This window comes from Xenopus laevis, chromosome 5L (assembly GCF_017654675.1).
Source record: "Xenopus laevis strain J_2021 chromosome 5L, Xenopus_laevis_v10.1, whole genome shotgun sequence".
Taxonomy (NCBI): Eukaryota; Metazoa; Chordata; class Amphibia; order Anura; family Pipidae; genus Xenopus; species Xenopus laevis.
The window spans coordinates 65873983-65899908 of record NC_054379.1 but is presented as its reverse complement, the minus strand read 5'-3'; the positions used below and the strand labels follow the sequence as shown (position 1 = coordinate 65899908).

Sequence of the window (25926 nt, the reverse complement as noted above, 5' to 3'; positions counted from 1 at the left end):
TAAGCCGAGGTAGACTTTTTCAGCACATTTTGGATGCTGAAAAACTCGGCTTATACACGGGTATATACGGTAAATTGGCCCCTTAATCTATCAAAAGTCATAAAAAATATTTTATTACACTACAAACATCTGAGGTCTAAAAAATTGCAACTTGTTGCACCAGGGTAGTAAGGGGCATATTTATCAAAGGTCGAAGTTAAAATGAACTTCGAATTCAAAAAGACCAATCGAATGGTGGTCGAAGTTTTTTGGGGTCAAAGTGGGCCGAATTTGGCCTACTTCGAATCATACGATCGTACTTCAATCGAAGATTTTTAACTTCGACCTTCGATCTCCCAAACTCCCCCAATTGCCTCCATACAGGTTCTAGGAGGTCTCCCATAGGCTAAAACAGCACTTCGGCAGCTTTTAGGTGGCGAATGGTCGAAGTCAGTTTTAAAGAGACAGTACTTCAAAAAAATTTGACCTTTGAATTTCAACGTTTTTTTAAATTCGAATCGAAGTATGACTATTCCCTAGTCGAAAATTAGCTCGAAATTTGAAGTTTTTCACTTTGAAACTTCACCTTGACCTTTGATAAAGCTGCCTCTATGTGTAATAGTGATTTATCTATCATAATAACTAATTTCATTTCAGGTTGAGGGTGTGTTCTAATAAAACCTCTTGTACAAAAGCTAAATCTGTCTTCCAATGATAGGCATATGACCGAGTGGATTGGTAAGGAAGTTCTGGTGGTAGACAGCCAAAAGGGAGAAGATGTTAATTGCATGACTAACTTCAACTAAAAAAAGCACATATATAACCTGGCATACAGGGAGCAGCAGTGGTGTTCTGGAAACTGCATCTTGCAGAATGTGAAGAAAAGTACAACAGCAAAGAGGTCCGTCTGACCCATGGCCAAGTGGTGGAAAAACACAAAGATGAATTAAATGAACTTCAGGCTGAACTCTATTGGTCCAAAACTGAATTGTCCTTTCCTATTTCCTTTTGAGTGCATAATATCTGGCTCTGACATTGTAAAGTTCATGGACACAATTAAGAAATGCCAAGTATTTATGTTTAAAATGTTTCTTCCAGCAACATCATTATGTCTGGGTGGGATTTGGGAGTGTCCACCATGACATTGATAAGAATTGCTTTGCAATGTGATGCAGTGGTTTTCTTTTCAAGATCCAGTGCACCCTGGAAGTCCTCAACAAATACTATTGATGTGCTATGTTATTGTTACAGAAAATAAAATGATTTGTTAAAATGCTATTGATCTCTTAAATGTTTGGGTCTAAAAAGGAGGGTTAGAGCATACAGTAAGTACCCTGGTTGTGTCACAAGTATAGAAATTCAGAGGTTCAGGGTAGTGAAGAATCCCTTGAAGTTCAGTTTGAAGGACTTTGTAGTTCTGCAATAAGTACTTCTGTGTGGGATAATATATCTGGGTGGTATCTATAATCGTGTTACATAAAGGACATAAATCATCACCCCGGTCCTCTTTAAATAAGGCTGTACAATTATTAATGCCTGAACACACATAAAATGCCAGGACAAAGAATAAAGAACATGGCAGTTTACTTTTATCGAGAATTCAAGATATGAATATAGCTGACATTCTACTGTGGATAAGTACATTGTTATGATTATGTCCTTCAGTCAGAAAGCCTGGGAGATTATTTATTATGCAGATGTGTTGTGCAATTTTGCTGTACACCCCTTTGGTAGCCAATTACTACCCCATGTACCATTCTGGGAATTCAGTAGCCTGTAATTACTTTCACTCTGTAACTATAAGCAGTTATATGTTACAAAGTGAGTGGCTATGAGTGTGAGCTGACCATAGAACATGCCCTAGTACCATCCACCACCACTGCAGTAAGGCATCTTTGGATCCAGATATTTTCACTGATAAAGGGGTGTGGTGTTCTTGGGCTGGTACAGAATCTCAAACCATAATGGGCAGCCTGCTTCTTTGTTAAGCTTTAGTTCTAATTTCAAAGCAATGGCAGCTTGATCTGATATGCTTTCAAGGGCAAAGTGGTATGGAGTGTTGGGGCAACAATTCTGCAACAGCAGAAGTCACCAATGCTAGACCTCCAGCATTGCCAAAAGGCAAAATTTTAGGGAGTCTTTATCCTCCAAACCATTCCTACCCACAGGTAATATGCTTGAATTGTGCTGATGGCAAGAATTTCAGTTCTTTGTTCTTAGCTAAGCAATTTGGAAATGTCAGGGGGATCACAATGCCTCTAGGGAGAAAGTAAAGCAAATTTACTTACTCCCTAGTCAAATATTAATATTAGTCAAATATTAACAACATTGTAATATAAATTTGAAAAAAAAAATGTAAAATGTTTTGTTTAGCCAAAAAGGCATGCAGAAGATGTGATGCCATATTACTGGGAGCTTGAAATTAAGGCTAGAAGGCTAGAAGTACCATCACTATTACAAAACCAAGCCATGCAATAAAATCTACCGCCAGATGGTATGATGAGCCAAAGTTGTGAACACAACATTTTATGGTGTGGAATGAGTCTTCATTTATTTTAAACCTATTTTTACAGGTACCAAATTAAAGAAAACTAAATTAATGATGTTATTAGTCATGGTAGAAATCATTCCTTAAGAGAAGATATCAGTTTAAATTCATATGTAAAGAGGTAAAAGCAAAAAAGTTGTCTGCAATACTGATAACTGACCATGTTTATGTCTGTTAATGTTGCCATTAATTTATTTATATCAGATTAAAAATCAGTGTTAAACCCCTATTTGACCTAAGGGTGGAAACTGGAAATAAAGCTCACATTAAGCTCAAAAAAAGACACATGTAAGGGTTCAATAAAGCAAAACCTGAACAAACCTAATTATTATAAAATAGTGATAAATGAATCTATCCCAATTCGCTTCACCATAAATTTTGTGAAACTGCGAGAACATTTGTGAAATGCATTGAAGTCAATACGTATCAAAATGTTTTTTTTTTTTTGCAACAAGTCAATGGGCGTTCTTATGGCAACATTTTTGTCTGTGACATTTTTGTCAATTGCAAATTTTTTGTCGCTGCTAATTTTTGCCGCAGTTTCACAAAATAATTTGCAGCTGGCAAAATTCGGATTTTCACGGCAAATCCATGGCTGGCGAAAAAATTCGATCATCACGATTATCGAAAAATATCTATTTTTTACCATTTGCCAAAGATACAAAAAGCACTTCAAACCCTCCAGGAAGACCTAATTCAGGTATACATTCCCTCACCAGTAACCTCTCTGAATATGTGTGTAATGTACGGTATCCCAAACCCAGAACTAACTCCAAGGTTCCGGTCTCAGCCCGCTCTTCTGCCTACAGCAGCCGCCTTTGGCTTGGGGTGGAGCCCTCAGCTACCCAGATACTACCAGGTCTTATTGCGGGAAAACCAGGGAGAGTTCTGGCAAGCACGGGAACTGGTATACGCATAGGATGGGGGGGAGCAGTTAGCGAAGTTGAGGAACAGGCCGAGTCAAACCAAACAGGCATTGCAGTACCAAACTGGGTACAAGAGTGAAGTCGGTGTCACAGGCCAAGGTCATACACGGGGAGGAGTAAAAGTACCAACACGGAATCAGAAGAGTAGTCAATAAAAGCCGGGGTTAGTTCAGGCAGAAGGAATATCAGGGTCAGGGACAGGCAAGAGTCAAAAACACAGGAATCAATACTAGGAATCAAACTAGAAGCACCTAGGAACCAGGAAGAACCTTTACGTTGGGCAATGTACAAAAGGTACCTGTGCCTTTAAATATTTGAATTTTGTGCCAGCGTGATGACGTCAGACAAGACCGTGCCAAATATAGCTGAAAATGGCCCAAGACGTGCAAAACCTGGAAGATGTGGCGCATCTTAAGAAGACACCGGAGTAAGCTAACGCCAAGGGGCGTCCCCACCGAGAGTGCAACAGGCTTCCCCTTTGCACCCCCACTAGACCACCAGGCAAGTTTCTCACAATATGGATCTGCAGAGCCTGGTGTGTAAACAAAAATCCTATTTACAAAACACGATGAATCTATTAAATAAGGTTGAAGATATTGAGCGGAGAGAGTCTTACTGGTGGTATCATCATTAAGGCAGTTAAGGAAAAATTGGAACTGGAAAGCAGTTATGCTCATTCTTTACAATAATGTTTAATTTAATCATAATTATTTTATGTTTAATGATCAGTACAGGGCACGGAAATGGGTAGCAAATTTGCCCCATCGTATGCCAACCTGTATATGGCCACTTGGGAAAATCAATATATTTGAGGACCCAATAACCAAATTAGGGACAGATACCTTGGATTCAAGGATGATCTGGTTTTCATCTTGGATGGTTACCGTGACTCCATAGATGCTTTTATTGCTTATATATTATATACAGATGTAAACAGAGAGGAGATCAATTATTTGGATGTCACCCTGTTTGTGGAACAAGGTAAAATATTGAGTAAACTTTACCAGAAATGGGATTTTACATGCATCCAGTGGCCACCATATAAACCACATATGAAATATACCCAAAGGACAGTTTTTAAGAGCAAGAAAGAAGGATAATGTACCAAGAATAATGATTTTTTTATTTTATTTTAGTCTAGATTTAGGGAGAATAGGTATAGGTCTGAATTGCTTTCAGTTAAGCCCATCAGGAAGAACCAGGTTGGTCATCCTACTTTTATATAATGAGGCTTCTAATAGAATCAAAGGCATTATATGTAAACACTGGCATGTTTTGAGTGCTGACCCTGTGATGGAAACTTTTATTAACGAAAAACCTTGTGATACTTTTAAGAAAGCTAGAACTTTGAAGAACTTGCCCAATCAAAAGTTTGGGATAAGAATCATGGAGTGAGGGCACATGATGGCCTCAACGGCACATATAGATGCTCAATTATACAGATATAATATCAAAGGCTATTGTGATACTAAACTCTATAGTTAGTATAGGTATAAGTATATATAATACACAAAAGCCGTGAATATCTTGTAAATTATATCCTTATAAACGGTGAGTAGTGATGTCATCAGTTATAAACGGTGAGTAGTGATGTAATTTCTGTCACATGACTCACTAAAATTTGTGTATTATAATTAATAAAGTACCCCCAGTTGTAAAATATGAGGATATTATAAGTTACCTCGGAGTTCCATGACCTGTATAAAAACACTCGGCCTTCGGCCTCGTGTTTTAATATGGTCATGAAACTCCTCGGTAACTTATAATATCCTTATATTTTACAAGAGGGGGTACTTTATTCACTATATAATTTATGTGAAAGTATGGAGTGGTGTGTATATGGATGCTGGGTTTTTATTTGGAGGGGTTGAACTTGATGGACTTTGTCTTTTTTCAACCAGACTTAACTATGTAACTATGTAACTATTAAGAGGTGTGTACCTTGTAAATAAGTGATTCCCCATTCCCATAACTGAAGGGGTCTTCCAGGGGTCAATCTTTTCATCAACAGTCTATATAACTTGTTTATTTAGTCATATGTCCATGTAACAAGTTCGATCTAGGCATGACCATCAGGGCAGCTGGCACAAGGAAAGCTGAACATGTCTGTAACATGAAAGCCAACAAGACCAACCACAGTGACTATGAAGATTTTCATTTTAGATTTACCTATACTAGATAGACCAACCACAGTGTTCCCCTGACATTTTAGTGAATTCCACGGGGTGACCCTACAGGTATGGTGTATATGGGTCTGACACAGGTTTCCCCCCATTTTAATGAACAGCCTTTCACCTCATGGTTTGAATATTGAGTTAGATTTGGCAGCTTTCTAATGCTCCTTGACTGGGTTTTGGCACAGAAGTGTCTTTATATCATTTGCGCTTTTAATATGTTACATATAGAAAATGGTGAATTTTATTTGGGTAGAGGTATATCTCCTTTTAAGGGTTATATATGCTTTTTTTTATAAGTCTTTCTGTATGTATTCTCTTTATATATACATTACATGTTTTTTTTTGTTTGTTTGGGTATATCACACATCAATATGTCAGATATTTTATGTATTTTAAGTGTGTGATATAAATGGGGCTATATTTTGAATGTTTTTGAATATCTTTGCATATCTTTAGGTAATGCAGGGATTACTGGGTATTCACATAAATTTTGGAGATGTGAACATTGGTAAGTTTGTCTTGGGAGAGCCCCCCTTTAGTAAATTGTCGCCAATATTGCAATTTGGATAGTGTCAATTTGCATAAATGCGTGATGTCACTCGCGCAAGCACAATGTTGGTTGTTGCCACAGGTGATAAAGAAGTATATTTAAAAGGGGTGTAGAGAAAATTCTTTGTGTTTATGAACCCTTTCCCTGAGGAAGTGTGGTAGCTAACCATGTGAAAAACATTGGACTGAATTATATGCATCTGGTTTTCTACATGCTGTACTTATTGATTGATTGATATTGATATTTTGTAAGTAGACAATTTTTTGTGTTTTATTGATTCATTAACCCTTTCTCTGCCGGCCGTTTTGTCCTAAATGCGAACATCTACTGCCAAGCAGTTTTTAGACATTTTGAATATATTGTTTTTTCAGGACAAAATAAGCTTTCAAAATATGCTAGAATTTTGGTGTAATTCCACATCTATAAAAAGATATAAGCTTCTAAGTGTCTAATAAATAAAAAAAATCATGTTTCACATATATCAGAAATATAACGGCATACTTTCAAGGCCAAACATTCCACCTTAGAAGGTTTACCTTAGAAAACGATGCATTATTGAAAAAAAGCAGATTCTGGCAAATCAAAAATGGGTAAATATATCTATGTACGGCAAACTACCAAGTTGCTATTCTTTCCAAAAGTTATAATTTTTTATAAAAATTGGTGAATTTTTTGAAAAATTACCTCAAAGCTTCCAATCTACAGCATCATATCTCCCACACATCATTAGGTACCAATGTAAAACACTCTAAATATGATTGCCAGGAGTCCACTGAACAGTTTGATGCCTAATATGTATAGGTTTACATAAGCATGCGGCATATAGGGGCCCCAAAATGTGAAATACCCATTTGAGCTATAAGTTCTGTAATTCCAGATACTGCAAAATCAACTAATTTACATAGATTTTGGGGCGACAAAGGTAGAAAAAGGTATGTTCACCCGAGAAAAGTAGAAAAGTACATATTCCCAAAATTCCAACTTGAGTATGCATGTCTTTCTACTCCAAAGCACCCACCTGCAAACCTTTCCTAAATTTGGCAGCTGTTTTTACATTTCTGAAAATCGCCTAAAAATATTGCAATTGCCCACATTTATCTCACCCAATTTCTTACATACAATTGGAAAACACCATAGATATTGATGCCAAGGGTCTATGCCCAATATGCATAGATGAACTGAAGCAGCTGACATGTGCAGACGCCAAATAAAAATAGTGCATATGAATTTTCTCCGCTGCCGATTCGTCTTTTGTGCACAAAAGTCCCTGACTGTGCCACAAGACCAACTAACAGCAGAAAAACCCTCAAAACCAAATATTTTTGTAAAGTACACATTCTGACAAATCAAAAATGGGTAATTAAGTCTTTCTACTGCAAACTACCATACTGCAAAGCTACGCTAAAGGCAGCGGTTTTTATGACATTTCTGAAAATCGGCTAAAAATATTGCAATTGGCTGAATTTATCTCACCCAATGTCTTACATACAATTGTAAAACACCCTAACTATTGATGCCAAGGGTCTACTGAACAGTTTAATGCCCAATATGCATAGATATACCAAAGCAGCTGGCATGTGCAGACCCCAAATAAAAATAGTGCATATGAATTTTCTCTGCTGTCGATTCACCTTCTGTGAACAACGCCCCTGGATTGAATATTATGTGTCCAAGACCCTTTAACAGCAGAAAGACTCCCCCCCCCAAAATCATCTATTTTTGTAATGTACACATTCTGACAAATCCAAAATTGGTAAAAATTTGTTTGTACTCCAATTATCAAAACAACGCTAAAAAAACAACATTGCAAGCATAAAATCATAAAAATCAAAAACAATTAGGCAAATCAATGAAATAACAAAATAACTGATCCGACAGTGTGGTTAGCGGTCAGAATGCTTGATCCAATAGTCACGCTGTGAAATCAACAATTTTTTGCTTAATAACAAGAGGAAAACTGATAAAATGAAGAACAAAAAAAAAGTTAAAAAAATATATGTGTGTGCTTGTGTATTCATGTGTATACAGCTCTAAAAAGTGCATACATGTGTGTATATGTGTAAGTGAATGTTTAAATATGTGCAAGAGTTTGAAAAATAAAAAGGCAGAAAAGAAAAAAAAATGAACTTAATGTTAAATGTGTATAAATAGTATATGCGTGTGTGTAATTGCCTGTATGATTGTGTAAAAGTGTGTAAACAAACAAACAAAAGGCCACTTACTGTTTCTGTGTGCAGGAGGGATCTTGGCAGCGTTGGAGGATCACAATCACAAACCAGGAAGTGAGTGGGCAGGTGCTGGGTCCTGGAGGCCAAGTGATGTCGTTGGGTGCTGCTGCGACACTCCGGTAAGAAAGTCAGACCTGCGACGATGCGTCAAAGAACTGACTCGGAACCCACCTTGGCTCGTTGCCTAGGGGGTAGGGGGCCTCTCTGACTCACTGCATGGCGGCTAAAGCTGCCAGTGCAGTGAGGAAACCCTTTAATGCAAAGCACGTAGGTACTACGTGCTTGGCACTTAGAGCATTTTTCAGCCAGAACGTAGTACCTACGTGCTTGAAAGTTAAAGGGTTAAACTTAGCAACACTATATACTGCATTCTGTTTGTTATGTCCAACCTGTGGAGCATTGGAACATTTTTTCACTGCTGGGGCTTTTTAAGATATGCTGCAGGACAATATGCACCTTTATTCCTTTCCATTTGGCTTAATATTGGGGAATATCTGGTGAGTAGGCTGGCTCACTAGGTGTGCAGTAAGGAGGTATTAAAGTGCACTAGTAATTTTAAGTGGATTTTATTGGTTATTTTTTCACATATCTTTTTGTATATACACAGATTGCATTAACTTACTACACTTTATAGTTTTTATCTATATTGTCTATACTTTAGACAATATAATGTTTTAGTTTTTATTTTATCCTTGTACTTCTACTGGGACTCCTGCACAGAGGGGATGATTCAGGAAGCTGCAATTCAATAATTCAATACTGGATATTTGATTGTTTAGATCATGTTTTAGCACTGAACATTTGTTTAACTGGTATAATATTGTGAAGGAGCAAGAGTCCATTCAGATTTTTTGTAATCTAAAATGAAAGCTCAATTTCAAGTAATAATTGGATGTGCATTATTTTTTCTGTTGTATTCAACATTTATTATACATAAATCTAGAAATGGAATACTCCAAGGTAAAAGTTTCTCTTGTAGTAGCATTATGTAGGTGCATTATGCTTATTACCCTTTAATTCTATATTTTATAATGCTGGCCCAAGGCCATCTCACTGGAGATGTTTGCAAAATAACACTATAGCTATGAGAAAGCTAAAGAGGTTTTCACAACATAGATACAGCTCTGTTTTCTTACAGGAAAGGCATTCTATAAAACAAACACAATACAGGAGCAGCATCTTTCTAACATGAAAATATGGTCTGTTTGCAGACTGATTTATAGTACTGTGATTTCCATCTTATGAATCAGATCTGCTGTACCCAACCCTGTGTCTCAAAAAACATTTTATTTAATGAATTGCACAAAAAACATGCTTTGTTCACATATGGCTCAAATGTTACTAGCTTTAAAGCATATGATGTACAAATGTAGTTACTAAAGCAAATAACCTAGGATTTTATTTTTGGTATGGACACTCTAAGGTGCCATATACATTTTGTATATGATGTATATTACCTTTATCACCCAATATTTTTCCCCTTCATCTCTTTCTCCTTTCTAGTTTGTATTTTTCTGTTTTCTGTATTTTTCTTGTATTCTGCTGCTGATATAGCCCTTTTTTTTGTTGCTCAAATCGGGTTTTATTGAACATAGAAAAAGGTGGAGCAGATATGCATGCATGCGTTTTTACATTTCATCATAGTAAACAAATGTACAATATAGGGTGTATAGAACAATTTTTCAGGTTATACATTTCAACACAGGTTAAAATAAGCCTATAGAGCTACCTATTTTGTCAACCAAGCTGACCCCTTTCCCAGTACTTAGCCACTTCGAGTTTAGCTGCCACGCGGGGAGGGAGGAGCCATGCCACCCAGGCTCCCTGTCGAGCAGCGCCAGATTTGGAGGAATTTCAACATTTGCCCCTTTTTGTTCATAGCAGCTCTCTCTATTGCAGCTGCATCGTCCATTGCTGTAGTCCATTCATGAAATGAAGGTGGGGAGGTGTCCTTCCAATGCAGGGCAATTAGCCTCCTGGCCTGAAAGAGAGCTTTTGTAATAAAAAAATGGTGGTGAATTTGTCCAGAGAGGTGTCCAGATAATAGTTACATAGTTAAATAGTTAAATCAGGTTGAAAAAAAGAAAAAAAGACAAAGTGCATCAAGTCCAACCCCTCCAAATGAAAACCCAGCATCCATACACACACCCCTCCCTACTTTCACACAAATTATATATACCCATACCTATACTAACTATAGAGTTTAGTATCACAATAGCCTTTGATATTCCGTCTGTCCAAAAAATCATAGAAACCATTCTTAAAGGCATTAACTGAATCAGCCATCACAACATCACCCAGCAGTGCATTCCACAACCTCACTGTCCTGATTGTGAAGAACCCCCTACGTTGCTTCAAATTAAAGTTCTTTTCTTTCTGAAGGCGTGGCCTCTAGTACGGTGATCCTCTTTATGGGTAAAAAGATCCCCTATTTGTCTATAATGTCCTCTAATGTACTAGTAAAGTGTAATAGTTGTATTACTAGAATTGGGACTATTAAGAAGGAAACCTTCAATAACTGTTTCCTCATTTGTGTAGACAGACAAAAAATATGAATTCAGAATCTGCGCTTTTATTTTGTTTTCATCAACCAGCTGATCCCCCTCCGAAACTAAAGGTCCCACCCCCTCCTGCTTCATTTTTTTACGATTAACATATTTAAAATATAATTTTGGATTCTTTTTACTGCTTGCTGCAATATCCTTTTCCATATCAATTTTAGCTTGCCTTATAGCTTCTTTGCATGATTTATTGGCCTCCTCGTACCTTATAAATGATTTGGCTGTCCCAGCTAACTTGAAAGCCTTAAAAGCATGCCTTTTCTTACCCACCTCAACACCAACACTTCTATTGAACCAAAAAGGTTTTGCTTTGCAACATCGTTCCTTGCTTACAAGGGGAATATACTGACATGTATATTTATTTAGCAGCATTTTAAAGACTTCCCATTTTTGTTCCGTGTTTAACCCTGTGAAAAACATTTCCCACTTAATATGTTGCAGAGATGTCCTTATACTGTCAAAGTTTGCATGTCTGAAATTTAGTGTTTTAGTTACTCCCTTTTAGAATTGCTTCTGCAGCAGAATCTCAAAGGAGACCATGTTATGATCAATATTCCCTAAATGCTCACCCACACAAATGTTAGAAATGAGTTCAGTATTATTAGTTATCCAAAAGTGAGTAATTCCTAGTAGGTTCTTGAACGAGCTGGAATAAAAAGTTGTCATTCAGCATATTTACAAACCTACTAACTTTTCTGTCTTGGCAACCCCATTACCCCAGTCAATGTCTGTATAATTGAAGTCACCCATAGCAACAACTTGACCCAGCTGTGAAGCCGCTTGTATCTGCAAGAGTAGCTGGGCTTCATACTCGCCACTTATACGAGGTGGTTTATAGCATAGACCAATGATAATTCTCTTTGTAACCTTTTGCCCAGTCAAAATCTCTACCCAGAGGGATTCCACACCCTCACCAGTGTTTCTTTAGTGCATGGCTTTAATTCAGGCTTTACATACAAACACACTCCTTCACCCTTTTTAATCTCATGTCCCTTCTTAGGGGCAAATTTACTTACCTCCGTAGATCCGCCAGCGTTGTCTTCGCCACACTTCGCCGAACTTTGGCAGGCGTAGATTCGTCAGGACATCGCAAATTCACGAAGATCCGAAGTTCCGCACAAGTTACCGTTTGTTTCCGAAGTTGCGCTAGCGAAGTTACTATGAGCGGTCCGAAGTTGCGCTAGTGAAGGCTAATTTACATACGGCGCCACATTTGAATTTCAATGGATGTGTATGCAGCAGCGCATACAGAACACTACACAAGCCCAGGGAAACTTAATAAAAGTTTATTTAGGTGTTCTAATGCCCTACACATGTGCCCATAGTATAGTTAAGGTGCCACAAATGTAGGGGGGAAGGTGGGCACCCTAAAAAAAAATTCGATCTTTTTCAGCCTGTCACCCAAAAAACGCCATTTCAAATATTTTGGGACTTAAAACATTTTTCAACTTTTTTTTTTAAAACTCCTATCTACTCTATTGCACTTCGCCTGCTCTAACCTGCCGAAGTAAACTCTGGCGAAGGAGGTCACGTTCAGAAAAAGATCAATGTTAGTAAATTTGCGTATTTTCACCCCCTTCGCCAGAGTGCACCTTCGCCAGCGTTAGGGTGCGAAGTTGCTCTAGGCTATCAGCATCGCTGGGAATTTTCGCCAGGGTGACTAATAGTAAATTTGCGAAGTTGCGAAATGACTTCACACTGGCGAATTTTCACCAGCGTATAGTCAGATTACCCGATCTACTTTCCTAATAATTGAGTCCCCTACAACCACAATCTGCTTAGGCCTGTCTCTGCTCTCCTCCCCACCACTACTAGAGAAAATGGTCTCCCAGCTGTTAGAGAGATCAGCCCCATCTAGAATTGCCAATTCGGCGTTCATACTCCCATCATCATCACACAATCTGGTAAATCTGTTGCAATGTATAAGCTCCGGATCAGCCTCCATTTTCCTTTTGCCCACCTTAGATTTTCTAACTGTCATCCAGCTAGCTGCCTCAATATCCTGCTGCTGTTCTGTCGCCCCCAAACTATCTGACTATCAAGCAGTAGGAGACAGGTTCTGGCACTGCCGGTGCACTTTAGGCAAGATGAACATCTTAATTAGGTGAATTTTCCCTGCAGGACCTTAGCATATATTTTGATGTCAGCTGTCAGTAGTGAAATAGGTCTAAAGGATTCGCATTGGTGGGGGTCCTTCCCTGGCTTTGGTAGAAGAACTATTGCTGCTTCATACAAGGATGGGGGGGAACTGGCCTATCTGTACCACTTCTCCATACATGTTTGCCAGGAGAGGTGCAAGAGTCCTTGAATGTCTTTTGTATATTTCAATTGGGACCCCATCTGACACCGCTGCCTTACCCAGAGGGAAAGAGTCAATAGCTTCCTGAATTTCAATTTCTGTGAGGTCTGCTTCAATAAAGTCTCTAAACTCCTGTGCTAGGACTGGGAGCTCTAGCGGAGCTAGGAATAGTTTGATGTCGCTTTCTGACATATGTAGCTTGGAGGCATATAAATCCCTATAAAAATCCACCAACATTGCTTTTACCATATCAGTGTCGGATTAGAGTGTCCCCTGTTTATCTTTCAGAGCTGCGATAGAGGGGGGGGGGAGGTGTGTGCCTTAGCCAGATGTGCCAGCATGCGTCCAGCTTTCTGTCCGTACTCAAAAATTTTTATTTTAGCAAAGGTATGTTTCGCTTGAGCTTTTTGTTTAGGTGCTGAGTATATTTCTCCTGTTTGGCTTTCAACTGGCTAAGATTCTCCGATAGTCTTGAAAAGTGGCAGGAGCATTTTGTAAACCAAAATGCATTACTTTATATTGGAATTACAAAAGCAGTCTTCTCCCTAGCACTCTGGGAAAGGGGTATATGACAGTAACCTTTGGTGAGATCTAAGGTAGTTAAATAGCGAGCATCCCCTAGTCTGTCAATGAGCTTATCGACCCTGGCCATAGGGTAAGTGTCAAATTTTGACACCGCATTAAGTTTGCGATAGTCATTGCAAAATCTCCAGCTACCATCTGGTTTAGGGACAAGCACTATTGGGCTGGACCAATCACTAGATGCTTCTTCAATCACCCCTAAATCTAGCATCTTTTTTACTTAATCTGCAATAGCCTTCCTTCTGGCTTCTGGAATTCTATAGGGTTTAAGATTAACTCGAACCTCAGGTTCAGTGGCGATATCATGCTCTACAATGTTAGTCTGCCTGGGTAAATCAGAGAAAACATCCCTGTTCCTCATGAGGAATTCTTTTACCTCCTGTTTTTGCACAGCTGATAAATCTTTGCCTATTTTAACCTCAGGAATTAAAGGCTCCCTTGTAAACACATTCTTGGGTAATCGTGCATCTTCAGTAGCTAAAGCCTCCCTATCTTTCCAGTGTTTTAACAGATTCACATAGTATATCTGTTCTTTCTTTCTTTTCCCTGGCTGATAAACTTTGTAAAGCACATCCCCAACCATTTCCTTTATCTCAACTGGTCCCTGCCACTTAGCCAGAAGAGGAGTGACCTTTCCCTCCCATGTCTCTTTAGTGATATCAAAAAGTCCTGGGGGATGTCTGCCGTATAACAAAGGCAATAACTTTAGCAGAAGTATTACGTAATAGAATGGCCTCAGGATAGTGAGTAGAATAATACATAATAACCAGGATATGCTGGTGGCCTCGGGCAGATTTTACCAATCGACCCACTAAGTCCATGGCTATTCTTTCAAAAGGGACCTTAATAATGGGAAGTGGAACAAGGGGACTACAGAAATGTGGCATAGGGGCAGAGATTTGGCACTCTGGACATGATTCACAGTACTTGTTAATTTCTTCTACTACCCTGGGCCAGTAAAACCTTTGAAACACTCCTTTGGCCATTTTATCACTACCCAGCTGGACCCCATCACGGCCATGGGCGAGATCCAATACGGTTCCCCTATATGGCTTGGATACCACAAGCTGTTCTATTACTTCATTATCCTTTTTAGACATATGATACAGATCTGGAAATTGGCAGTTTGGCACGCACTCAGCAGGACTCCAGGTAGCGGTAAAAAAATCTCTTTACTTTATTGCACAAACATGTATCGTCCTAACGCGTTTCGTGTGTTACCACACGTAATCATAGGCATAAAATAACAATTACATTCACATGGATTAAAAAGCATTGGAAGTTTTCGTCATCTAAGACGTACTTCCTCCTTAAAGGGGTTGTTCACCTTCAATGTACAAATCTTATGAAACCACTAACAATGCTCTCAATGTGTTAGAAAAACCATTTTCCATAACAAAAAGTAAAAATGCCATTGTAAAAGCAAATTTTTATACCTATTAACTCAGCCCTTCTCCTGTCTCTCAGACCAGTTTTCTGAAGTGATGGGAGTGGCCTATTTTGAACCTGACACACCAAGAACTTCCTATATGATGACATCATCATGCCCAGGCTTTGCCCTTACTTGTTTCCTATTGGATGTTGATACTGCCCTCCTCCTAGTAATTTATTGGGTGCTTGTGAACTGTAACCAGTCACATAATTTGAATGATCATTGGTTGATTACTCAATTGTAATGGCAGAGGTTAACAGACGCAGCATATAAACAAACCTGCTATATAACAAACAATCACACAGCCATGCAGACAAATACTGCAGAAAAGGAAGGAGCAACATTGTTTGGCAACCTTTGGCATTAAGCATAATGTCAGTTATTTACAAAATTGCAACAAAACCAGCAGTGACTTGCTTAGAAACGTATGTAACTTACACATCTAGCAGGGACAGTAGGGCTGCCACCTCACCCTTTTAAAACCAAACACATATGAAATCCACAGCCTGCATGGCTAATTATCAACTCATTTAGATGCTGCAGACTGAACTGATTTCTGTGCAGCCATGTATCATGCATCTAAATGAATTGATAATTAGCCATGCAGGCTGTGGATTTCATATGTGTTTGGTTTTAAAAGGGTGAGGTGGCAGCCCTTAGTGACAGGCAGAGCAGTGATGAGGGCAGGTAGGTTTTTTGAACATTTTGTGCGCTCTCCCGGGGGGGGGGGGGGCGGTAATTTACCTAGGAAAATGATACCTTTTTTAAGTGTTCCACTTCTGGAACAAGATTTAGAGCTCTAAATACCAAAAAATTAAAAAGTTATATTTTTCATGATATAGGGATCTATACCAGAAAAATATTTTACCTTTTTTATGAGGTAAATACACAAAATAATACATGGACCCCCCCCCCAAAAAAAATAATATATTTCTGGAAAGTACAAGTGTCATCTCCCATAGTAGCCCTTATAATCCAATAATTCAAATTTTTCCTGTGTAATAATAAAACAGTAGCTTGTACTTGATCCCAACTAAGATATAATTAATCCGTATTGGAGGCAAAACCAGCCTATTGGGTTTATTTAGTGTTTACACCATTTTCTAGTACTAAGATCCAAATTACAGAAAGATCTGCTATCCAGAAGACCCCAGGTCGCAAGCATTCTGTATAACAGATGCCATACCTGTACCTTGTACTTGATCCCAACTAAGATATAATTAATCCTTATTGGAAGCAAAACCAGCCTATTGGGTTTATTTAATGTTTACATGATTTTCTAGTAGACTTAAGGTATGAAGATCCAAATTATGGAAAGATCCATTATCCAGAAAACTCCAGGTCCCAAGCACCTTGATCCCCCCCATCTGCACAGTTGAAGTCTCTGCAGTACACAGCCCACACTCCCCCTCCCTCTCACGAACTTGTAACAGTTACTCTTCAGCACCTGAATGCTGCTCAAATTCCCCAGCACAGGAAGCAGTGGCAGATTGACAGCAGACATAGCCAATAGGAGTTAAGTTAGCTGCCAGTACAATGTGTGATGTCATATAAGGAAGAGGAAGTGAACACTGTAGTGTTTTTGGGGGTCAGTGACCCCCTCCCAGCACAGGGTCTGTGTGGAACTGAAGGATTAGTACAGGGACACTTCTGAGGTGAATATCTCTTGAACTGTACTTTTTCTGTTAACTATTTCTATGGAAAAGTTTGTTCTATTCATGTGAACTGTTAGATTTGTCAATGTGTTACAAAGGTGAACAACCCCTTTAAGAACTGTTAACTCTTTCAAAACTTTTTGTTGTGTTCTAAAGATTTGTTTTTCCTTAACATAAGGTTCTTATAAATTATTTTTTTATAACCATTAAAGTCTATAATTTTTCTCAACTCTACCAACATTGTGTATAATATTTTTAATTACTTTTTGTTAAAAACAGGATTGTTTCAATTAATTTGTTTCACTTGTTACTACTATATTTAACTTTAGGTTTATAAATTGCAACACTGTTTGGTAGTTCTGAAACTTTTATTGGAATGAAGGGCATTTGTATTGCGTTATCTCCTCCTTTATATTATTTTAAATAGTTATTATTTTTTTCTCTAGATTGTGATTTCAGGTCTCTTTCTAATGTATTAATATATTTTTACTAAAACTTTTTTTTCTTTTTTTCCTTTTATTATATATACATGAAAGAGTTTTATTATTTTTATGTTTACGTATGACAGCTCACATCCCATCTTATATTTAACCCCTTAGGTTCTCGTGTATCTAATATAAAGATCCATCTCACTTCTAGTTCCAGAAGTTTTTTTTGTTTATTTCCCCCTCTGCTCCAATTCCTCACTTTGTCTATTCCTTGGATTTGTAAGTAAGAAACATTTCCTTGATTACATTGGGAGAAATGTCTAGATACTGTAGTGGCACTACTTTCTGCCCCTATTTGACTTATATGTTCACGCATTCTATTTTTTAAGGGGCGAGTGGTGCAGCCTACGTACTGAATGCCGCAGTGTGTGCATGTTAACAGATACACAACATAACTTGTATTGCAGTTAATAAAGCAATTAATATTGTATTCTTTTTGAGTTCTTGTACTTACAAATGTTTTTGACTTGTGTATCTGTGCACATGTAACACACCTCGATGCTCCGCAGCAGTATGTACCTTTGACTTATAACCAGTTATTTTTCTTTTCTTTTGAATTCACTTGGGGATAAGATCTGTCCCAGTGTTGGTGCCTTTCTACTTACAAAGTTATATCCCTTTATTAATACCTCTCTCAGTTTACTATCATTATATAGCATTGGTATATGTTTATTAATTATTTGTTTTATCTGAGTAAATTGTCTACTGTATGAGGTAATAAATAATGGTTTATCTATTTTTTGGTGTCTGTTTGAATTTTTCGTTTTTAGCAGGTCCTCTCTATCTTTTGATATAGCTATTTTGAATGCTCTTTCTAATTCTTGCATTCGATAGCCCCTTTTTAGGAATTGGTCCCTTAGATTACAAGCTTTGGTCAGAAAATCTGCTTCTGTACTACAATTTCTCTTAAGCCTACAGAATTGTCCTATTGGTACTCCCTGAAAAACATGTCTCGGGTGACATGAGTCTGCATGCAACAATGAATTTCCTGCACATTTTATATTTTAATCTGTGGTTTGTACCTTACAGTCTTTATGAGACAATTCTAAATCCAAAAACTGTATATTTGTACCGCTGAATGTGCCCGTTAGTGTTAAATTTAAATCATTATTGTTTAGTGTTTCTAAATATTTTAAGAATGTCTTCCCTTCTCCTTTCCATATAAAAATCAAATCATCTATATAGCGTTTATAGATCATAATTGCACCCGTGTCCTCTATATTACCTTCATATATGTGTTTTTCTTCCCACCAACCCATGTACAGATCTCCCTTAAGTGCAAAATAAGGAAAACAGACACCATCATTGGGCTCAGTAGGCTTACCATCAATCATTATAAAATTTTCCCGAGCCCTAACAAGGGTGGGGTCTTTTAGCTGTTCAGAGCCAAAGTTTTCTCTATGGGACTCTAAATCAGGGAACTCCAAAGGAAGCTCTAGGGGGTCTTCGCTCCCACTACCCTGACTAGGCCCCCGAATCTCCTGCCAACACAAAGAAGGGGGAATACCAAGGGCTCTGTGATCAAGTCACTGGAAGTATTACTCCCAGGGCTTGCAACTTTAGAAAGATCATCAACCATGGCAGTAGCCTGTGTTGGCCTTTCACATAGTTGCTAAAACTGAGGGAATTCTCTCCCTATCATTGCATCATACAAGAGCTTAGGTACAACCCCAACAGGATAAGCTGCTGCCCCACAGGAGTCTGGAAGTGCATTTTTACCAAGGAATACTCCCTGGAGTCCCCATGTATACATAACACAGCAACTTTTCCTTCCCATATTAGGGGTCACGGGAGTCCGGGTCTTTGCTGTTGGGCTGTGTATTGACAACCTTGGATCTACAATATCCTCAGCTGCTAGGTATCTCTCAATCATTTTCACCAATGCATGGGCCACTCACTTGTGAAGTGGTCGCGGGAGGGCACTCAGGAACCTGTCCACGATGACTCTCTCCACCATCTCCGAAGCTGAAAGGATCTCTGGCTGTAGCCATTTTTTTACCAGCCGGAAGAGGTCATGAATTTGGGAGTGAGGTGACTTGTCCAATGTTAAGATCCAATTCTGGACTCTTTGTGCTCGTACTGACGTGGTAACCCCTTGGCGTACCAGTATTCAGCTTTGAGGTTAACATAGCTAAGTGCCACCTCCGGAGAGAGCTCAAAATAGGCCTTTTGTGGCTCACCTCTGAAGAATGGCGCCAGAAGCCCCGCCCACTGCTTCTTTGGCCAGGAGTCTCTCTCAGCAGTGCATTCAAAATTATGCAGGAATGCCTCCACATCACCCTCTGGCGTCATTTTCATTGTAACAAATGGCAAGTTCTTATAGACCCCCGAGGTTGCTAGGGGAAATGGCCAAACCACCAGAGGTTCTGGAAATTAGTTTGGCCACAAGCTACTGTTGAATTTCCAGTGCATCTTTCAAGGCAACAACCTGGGCATTTGTAGCTACTCTTTCCGCTTGCATTTACTGTTGCTGTAATGCATTTGTCTCTCTCTAGGCAATAGTCGCTTACTGCAAGGATGAATTTGTCTATCTCTGGGCAGCATACGCTTGCTGGAGAGCCACGGCATCTAGCAACTGCTTCATGATTGCATCCATGTTTACAACAATGTGTTATAAGACTTATTCCAGAAATGTTGTACTGGCCCTTTAAGCTCTCTGTGCTTTAAGTTTTTCTGTGCCAGTGCATCATCAACCATATGTGAGATTCAGTTTAGCAGGGATCAGTAGCACAGCACTGTTCTAGCATACAAACGTGAGTTAAAGGCAACCTTTAACAGGTTTATGCAGCTTGGCTGGCTTTTATTGCAAACAAAAATAAACAGGCTCGGTACACTTGCTTCAACATAGGAATATCAGTCCTGCTTTAACTGTATAAACAAAAATGTCCAGCACTTACAGCATTAGCAGTATTTAGTCCAAAAGTCCTCTGTTGGACTCACTCCACAATCTCTTAGGAGAGATATTTTTAAATCCTTCCTCCAGTCAAATGTTGAAATCTCAAATAGATGCAGCTCAGTATAGAAACACCCAGTCTGTTTCCCAGCTCCTCACACACACCCACACCCACCTGGAAAAGCAAACCAGGAACCATTCTGTCAGAAACCTGGGACAAACATTGTTGGATCTGCTCTATTTTGAGGTGCCAGGCTAATGACTTGAGGCAGACTGATCTTTAAATAAGTGGTATTTATTTACAAAGGAACTAAAAGATATTACATAAAAAGGAACTAACTAACATGGAGGGAGGTAGAAAGGGATAGGGAAGGATGCATTGGAAGGGAGTGGAAAGTGACTAACTAATAAAGTATTTACAATGCTCTTATCTACACATAAGGAAGACCATTCAAACAAACATACTACCCTGTTCCCAAAACAGCCACACCCAAAAGACAGTCCCAGCCAATCAGGTCGATGTTAGCTTTTCTTGAAGATGGTTCATCTCTTCTTAGATAGACAAGGGACTGAAATCAAGTTAGGATGCACTGTGAAAGAAATCCCATAACCCAATGCTCCAGGTGTCCCTTTGTTGATCCAGCAGAGTGTCATTCCCTTGGGAACTCTTGCTATCCCTGCACCCACACCAGTATGTCCAGTTATTTGCATCTCTTTGATATGGACATTACTGTAGCTACAAGGATTGTTTTATGGCAGGATGACTGTTGTCCAGGCTTGCACCTTCACAGTTGCCATTGATGGAAAGGCAGATATCTATTAACCCATTGTGTGTATGGGCTTATTGTTGAATATCCAAAATTCAGTACTACAAACATAAACTGCATCCAGGACATTTCCAGGTATTCTGTCAGCCATCCTGTTACTATATATATAGATATATATATATATATAGATATATATATAGATATATATATAGATATATATATATATATATATATATATATATATATAGATAGAGATATATATATATATATATATATAGATAGAGATATATATATATATATATATAGATAGAGATATATATATATATATATATATATATATAGATAGAGATATATATATATATATAGATAGAGATATATATATATATATAGATAGATAGATAGATAGATAGATAGATAGATAGATAGATAGATAGATAGATAGATAGATAGATAGATAGATATATATATATAGATATATATATATATATAGATATAGATATATATATATAGATATAGATATATATATATATTTATATATATATATATATATATAGATATATATACAGAATAATGTATTATTTTACCCTATAGTGAAATATAAAGGTATTCATAGCTCTTAAATATTATATATATATATACACTGCATAATTTAACCCCAGCACTCCAATATACTGCCCCCTGAGAAAACTATTTTTGCACAACTTAACTGTAACATCTAGAAAAAAGAAACACTTTTAGCTTGCAAAGTTTACAAAGTTTGTACAAAGTATGCATAAGCTGATCCGCCCCATCAAGGCAGTGTCCATGTATACAATACTCATGAGCCATGAATACCTTTATATTTCACTATAGGGTAAAATAATACATTATTCCGTATATATAATAGGGTTTTTAATTACGGAGATATTGACTGGAGCAACAGCACTGCTGGGATTGTTATTGGGAGTTACATGACCATTTTGACCATATTGCAGCAGGATAGTGAAAAGCTGCCAATCAGGGTGGCTAAGGTACAGAAGCTGATATTCAGCTTCATTACTCAAACCAGAATAATATGTTAATCAGTTAAGAACACACATATTTTTATTTATGGATCAAGTAGATCTCACTAATCACTATTTGTAAATTTTCAATCAAAGTGCAAGAATGTTGCCGCCCCTCCTGGATCTGTAGTAAGAAGGAGATGTTGTCAGGGAGCCGGGAGCTCCCTCCAGGGAGGTAGTCTGGATCAAGGAGGAAGCCCTCTAGTGGGAGCGAGGTCACGGTATCCGACGGGTTAAGCAGAATCAGTAGTAGTGGTCACAGGCAGGAGTTAACGAGGGCGAGCAGATCAGATGCAAATGTCCAAAGTCCAGGCAAAGTTCAATAAAACAGGCAGGTAACAGGAATCACGGACAGGGAGCAGGAATCAAGGCTGGAAGCAGGAATCAATGCTGGAGCAGGAATCAAGGCTGGAGCAGGAATCAAGGCTGAAAAACAGGCAGTACAGGAACCCAGGATCAGTAGTGATTTGAATCCTATTCTTGGGCGCCGTCACAGTGTTTTGGGCGACCTTTTATGATGAGATCCCGGCACCAGTGATGACATCATCATGCAGCGACGCTGCAGCCATGTGTTCAGCATGGGCGCCACGATCTTGGATCTTCACTGACCGCCGAGAATGTAAACTGCGCCGTCGGGTACTTCTGGCAGTCCTGACAGTACCCCCTCCCCCACGGGGGGCCTCTGGACCACCAGGACAAGGCTTTTGGGGAAACTTAGCGTGGAAATCCCTCACAAGATGAGGAGCATGAACATCAGAGTGTCCTTCCCAGGAGCATTCTTCAGGGCCAAAGCCCTTCCACTTGATTAGGTACTGAAGAGAACCCCTAGAGATTCTGGAGTCAAGGATCTTTTCCACCTCATATTCTTGTTGACCATCCACAGAGATAGTAGGAGGGGGAGACTGGTCAACAGAAAAGCGGTTGGAGGTAGCGGGTTTCACCAAGGAGACATGAAACACGTTGGGGATTCGCATCTCAGGGGGAAGCTGAAGTCTGACAGCCACAGGATTGATAATCTCCAAGATGGGAAATGGACCCACAAACTTCGGACCCAATTTGGGAGATGGCACCTTCAGACGAATGTTTCAGGAAGAAAGCCAAACTTTATCACCAAACTTGATGAGAGGAGAGGACCTACGTCTCCGATCAGCGAAGGTCTTGTGCACAAGAGCACTCTTCTCCAAATTAGACTTGGTTGCAGCCCAAATAGTGGACATATGGGCCGCATGATCATCAGTGGCTGGGACATCAGACAAAACAAAGTCTTGCGGAAAGGCTTGGGGATGTTGGCCATACACAGACATGAATGGAGATCTTCCAGTGGATGAATGACAGGCATTGTTATGGGCAAATTCCGCCCACGGGAGAAGGCCAGACCAATCATCTTGGACGAGGGAGACATGATTTCTCAGAAATTGTTCTAAGGCTTGATTCACTCGCTCTGCTGCCCCATTCGTTTGGGGATGATAGGCAGAGGAGAACTGGAGAGCAATACCCAAGACCTTGCATAAGGAACGCCAAAACTTCGCCGTGAACTGGGAACCTCTGTCAGAGGCAATCTCCGCCATGCAGGCGGAAAATGAATTGAATAAACAACTGCGACAACTCCACTGCAGATGGAAGCTTCCGTAAAGGGATGAAGTGGGCCATCTTGCTAAAACGATCTATGATGACCCAGATCACGGTGTTCCTACTAGAGGGAGGAAGTTTGACTATGAAGTCCATTGCCAAATGCGTCCAAGGACGAGAGGGGACAGGCAATGGCTGTAGTAACCCGCTAGGGCGAGAATGGCTAGGCTTGGAAGTGGCACAAACAGTACAAGCAGCAACAAAGTCTTTGACATCTTTACGAATAGTCGGCCACCAGACTAGACGCCGTAAAATTTCTAGAGTCTTAGCAGGACCAGGATGTCCCGCTTGCTTGGAACTATGAGTCTGTTGCAGGATAGGCAGACGAAGTTCAGGAGGTACGAATGCCATTCTGATCAGAGTATCAGGAGGGGCAGAAGATTGACCAGCCAGAATTTGACCAGCAAATTGAGGGTACAAAGAAGCGATGATCTTGACAGGAGGAATAATTGGCTCTAGTCTTTCAGGAGTACTATCCACTGGAGTGAAACTTCGAGACGGAGCATTGGCTTTCCGATTCTTGGAGCCAGGCCGATAAGTCAAGACAAACTTAAATCGAGAGAAGAAGAGAGCCCACCTTGCTTGTCTGGGATTCAGCCTCTTGAGAGATTGAATGAACTCAAGATTCTTATGATCTGTGTAGATGGTGACTGAGATCGAGGAACCTTCAAGGAGGTGACGCCACTCTTCTAAGGCAAGCTTGACAGCCAGGAGTTCTCGATTTCCTACATCATAATTTTGTTCGGCAGGAGAGAACTTCTTAGAGAAATACACACATGGGTGCAACTTTCCATCAGAGGGATGTCTTTGGGACAGGATAGCTCCGGCTCCAACTTCAGAAGCATCCACCTCGATGAAGAAAGGTAACTCCGGATCAGGATGGCGGAGAACCGAAGCAGAAGTGAAGGCATCCTGGGTTTACCCCCTTTTCGGATGAGGGCCAGGATAGGAGCAATACAAGAAGAGAACCCCTTAATGAATTGCCGGTAGTAATTGGCAAAACCAATGAGTCTCTGGATTGCCTTGGTGCTCAGCGGTAGGGGCCACTCTTGGATTGCAGACACTTTCACAGGATCCATCTCAAAACCCTCTAGGGAGATGATATAGCCCGGAAAAGGAATCTTGGACACTTTAAACACGCATTTCTCCAGCTTGGCAAAGAGAGAGTACTTCCTTCACCTGGGAGTGATGGCTTGCTAGATCCTTGGAGAAAATCAGGAAATCAGGATATCATCAAGGTACACAACCACAAACTTTCCCAAGAGATCCCGGAAAATGTCGTTCACAAATTCTTGGAAGACAGCGGGGGCATTGCAGAGACCAAAGGGCATCACAAGGTATTCGTAGTGCCCATCACAAGTGTTGAATGCTTCCATTCGTCACCTTCACGGATGCGGATGAGGTTATACGCCCCATGGAGATCCAACTTGGTGAAGATTTTAGCCCCCTTCAGTTGATCAAAAAGTTTTGCAATCAACCCCCCCCCCCCTCTTTACTGGTTCCCGACCCTCTTTCTCTAGTTGGTCTCTTTCTGTCTTTTTTTCCTCTTTTATTTTTTTTATTGTATTATTTTTTATAACTGTTTTAATGCTAATCGGTACAGACACTAACTAGCGTATGTAGTATGGACTGTGAGAATAAGCAATGGGTGTGAATGTGTAACTGAGACCTCATATTGTTCCTTCTGCTTCACGTGTAATGACTGTACCAAACATGCTATTGCCTTGTATTTTCTTCTTTGCTGTGAAATAAAATATAAGTTACAAAAAAAAAAGTTTTGCAATCAGAGGCAAAGGATACCGGTTCTTAACGGTGATTTTATTAAGACCCCGGTAGTCAATACAAGGACGTAGGCCTCCATCCTTCTTCTCCACAAAGAAGAATCCAGCCCCTGCAGGGGAAGTAGAAGGGCGAATAAACCCCCACTGGAGATTTTCTTGGATATATTCCTTCATGGCAGCGGTCTCTGCTGGGGAGAGAGGATAAGTGCAACCTATAGGAGGCATGATTCCAGGCAGGAAATCAACTGGACAATCGTAGTGACGATGAGGAGGGAGAAATTCTGCAGACTTTTTACAGAAGACATCAGAGAATTCCTTGTAGAAGGAGGGAAGCATCTTCAAATCTGATGTAGAAATATTCACCCTCTGGATGGGTTCAGCAGGAAGG

The 25926-nt window shown here is 39.5% G+C and overlaps 1 protein-coding gene across 2 annotated transcripts in view; it reads left to right on the top strand.

The window, feature by feature from the left end:
• sytl3.L (synaptotagmin like 3 L homeolog) overlaps window positions 1–1255 on the top strand; it is a 75715-nt gene extending 74460 nt beyond the window's left edge. For both annotated transcript variants that reach the window (XM_041562842.1, XM_018263234.2), the window contains one exon: window positions 698–1255. In XM_041562842.1, coding sequence (XP_041418776.1) covers window positions 698–721 — 24 coding nt within the window. In that variant the 3' untranslated portion in view covers window positions 722–1255. The remainder of the gene's footprint in view (window positions 1–697) is intronic.
• Window positions 1256–25926: the final 24671 nt, after the last annotated feature.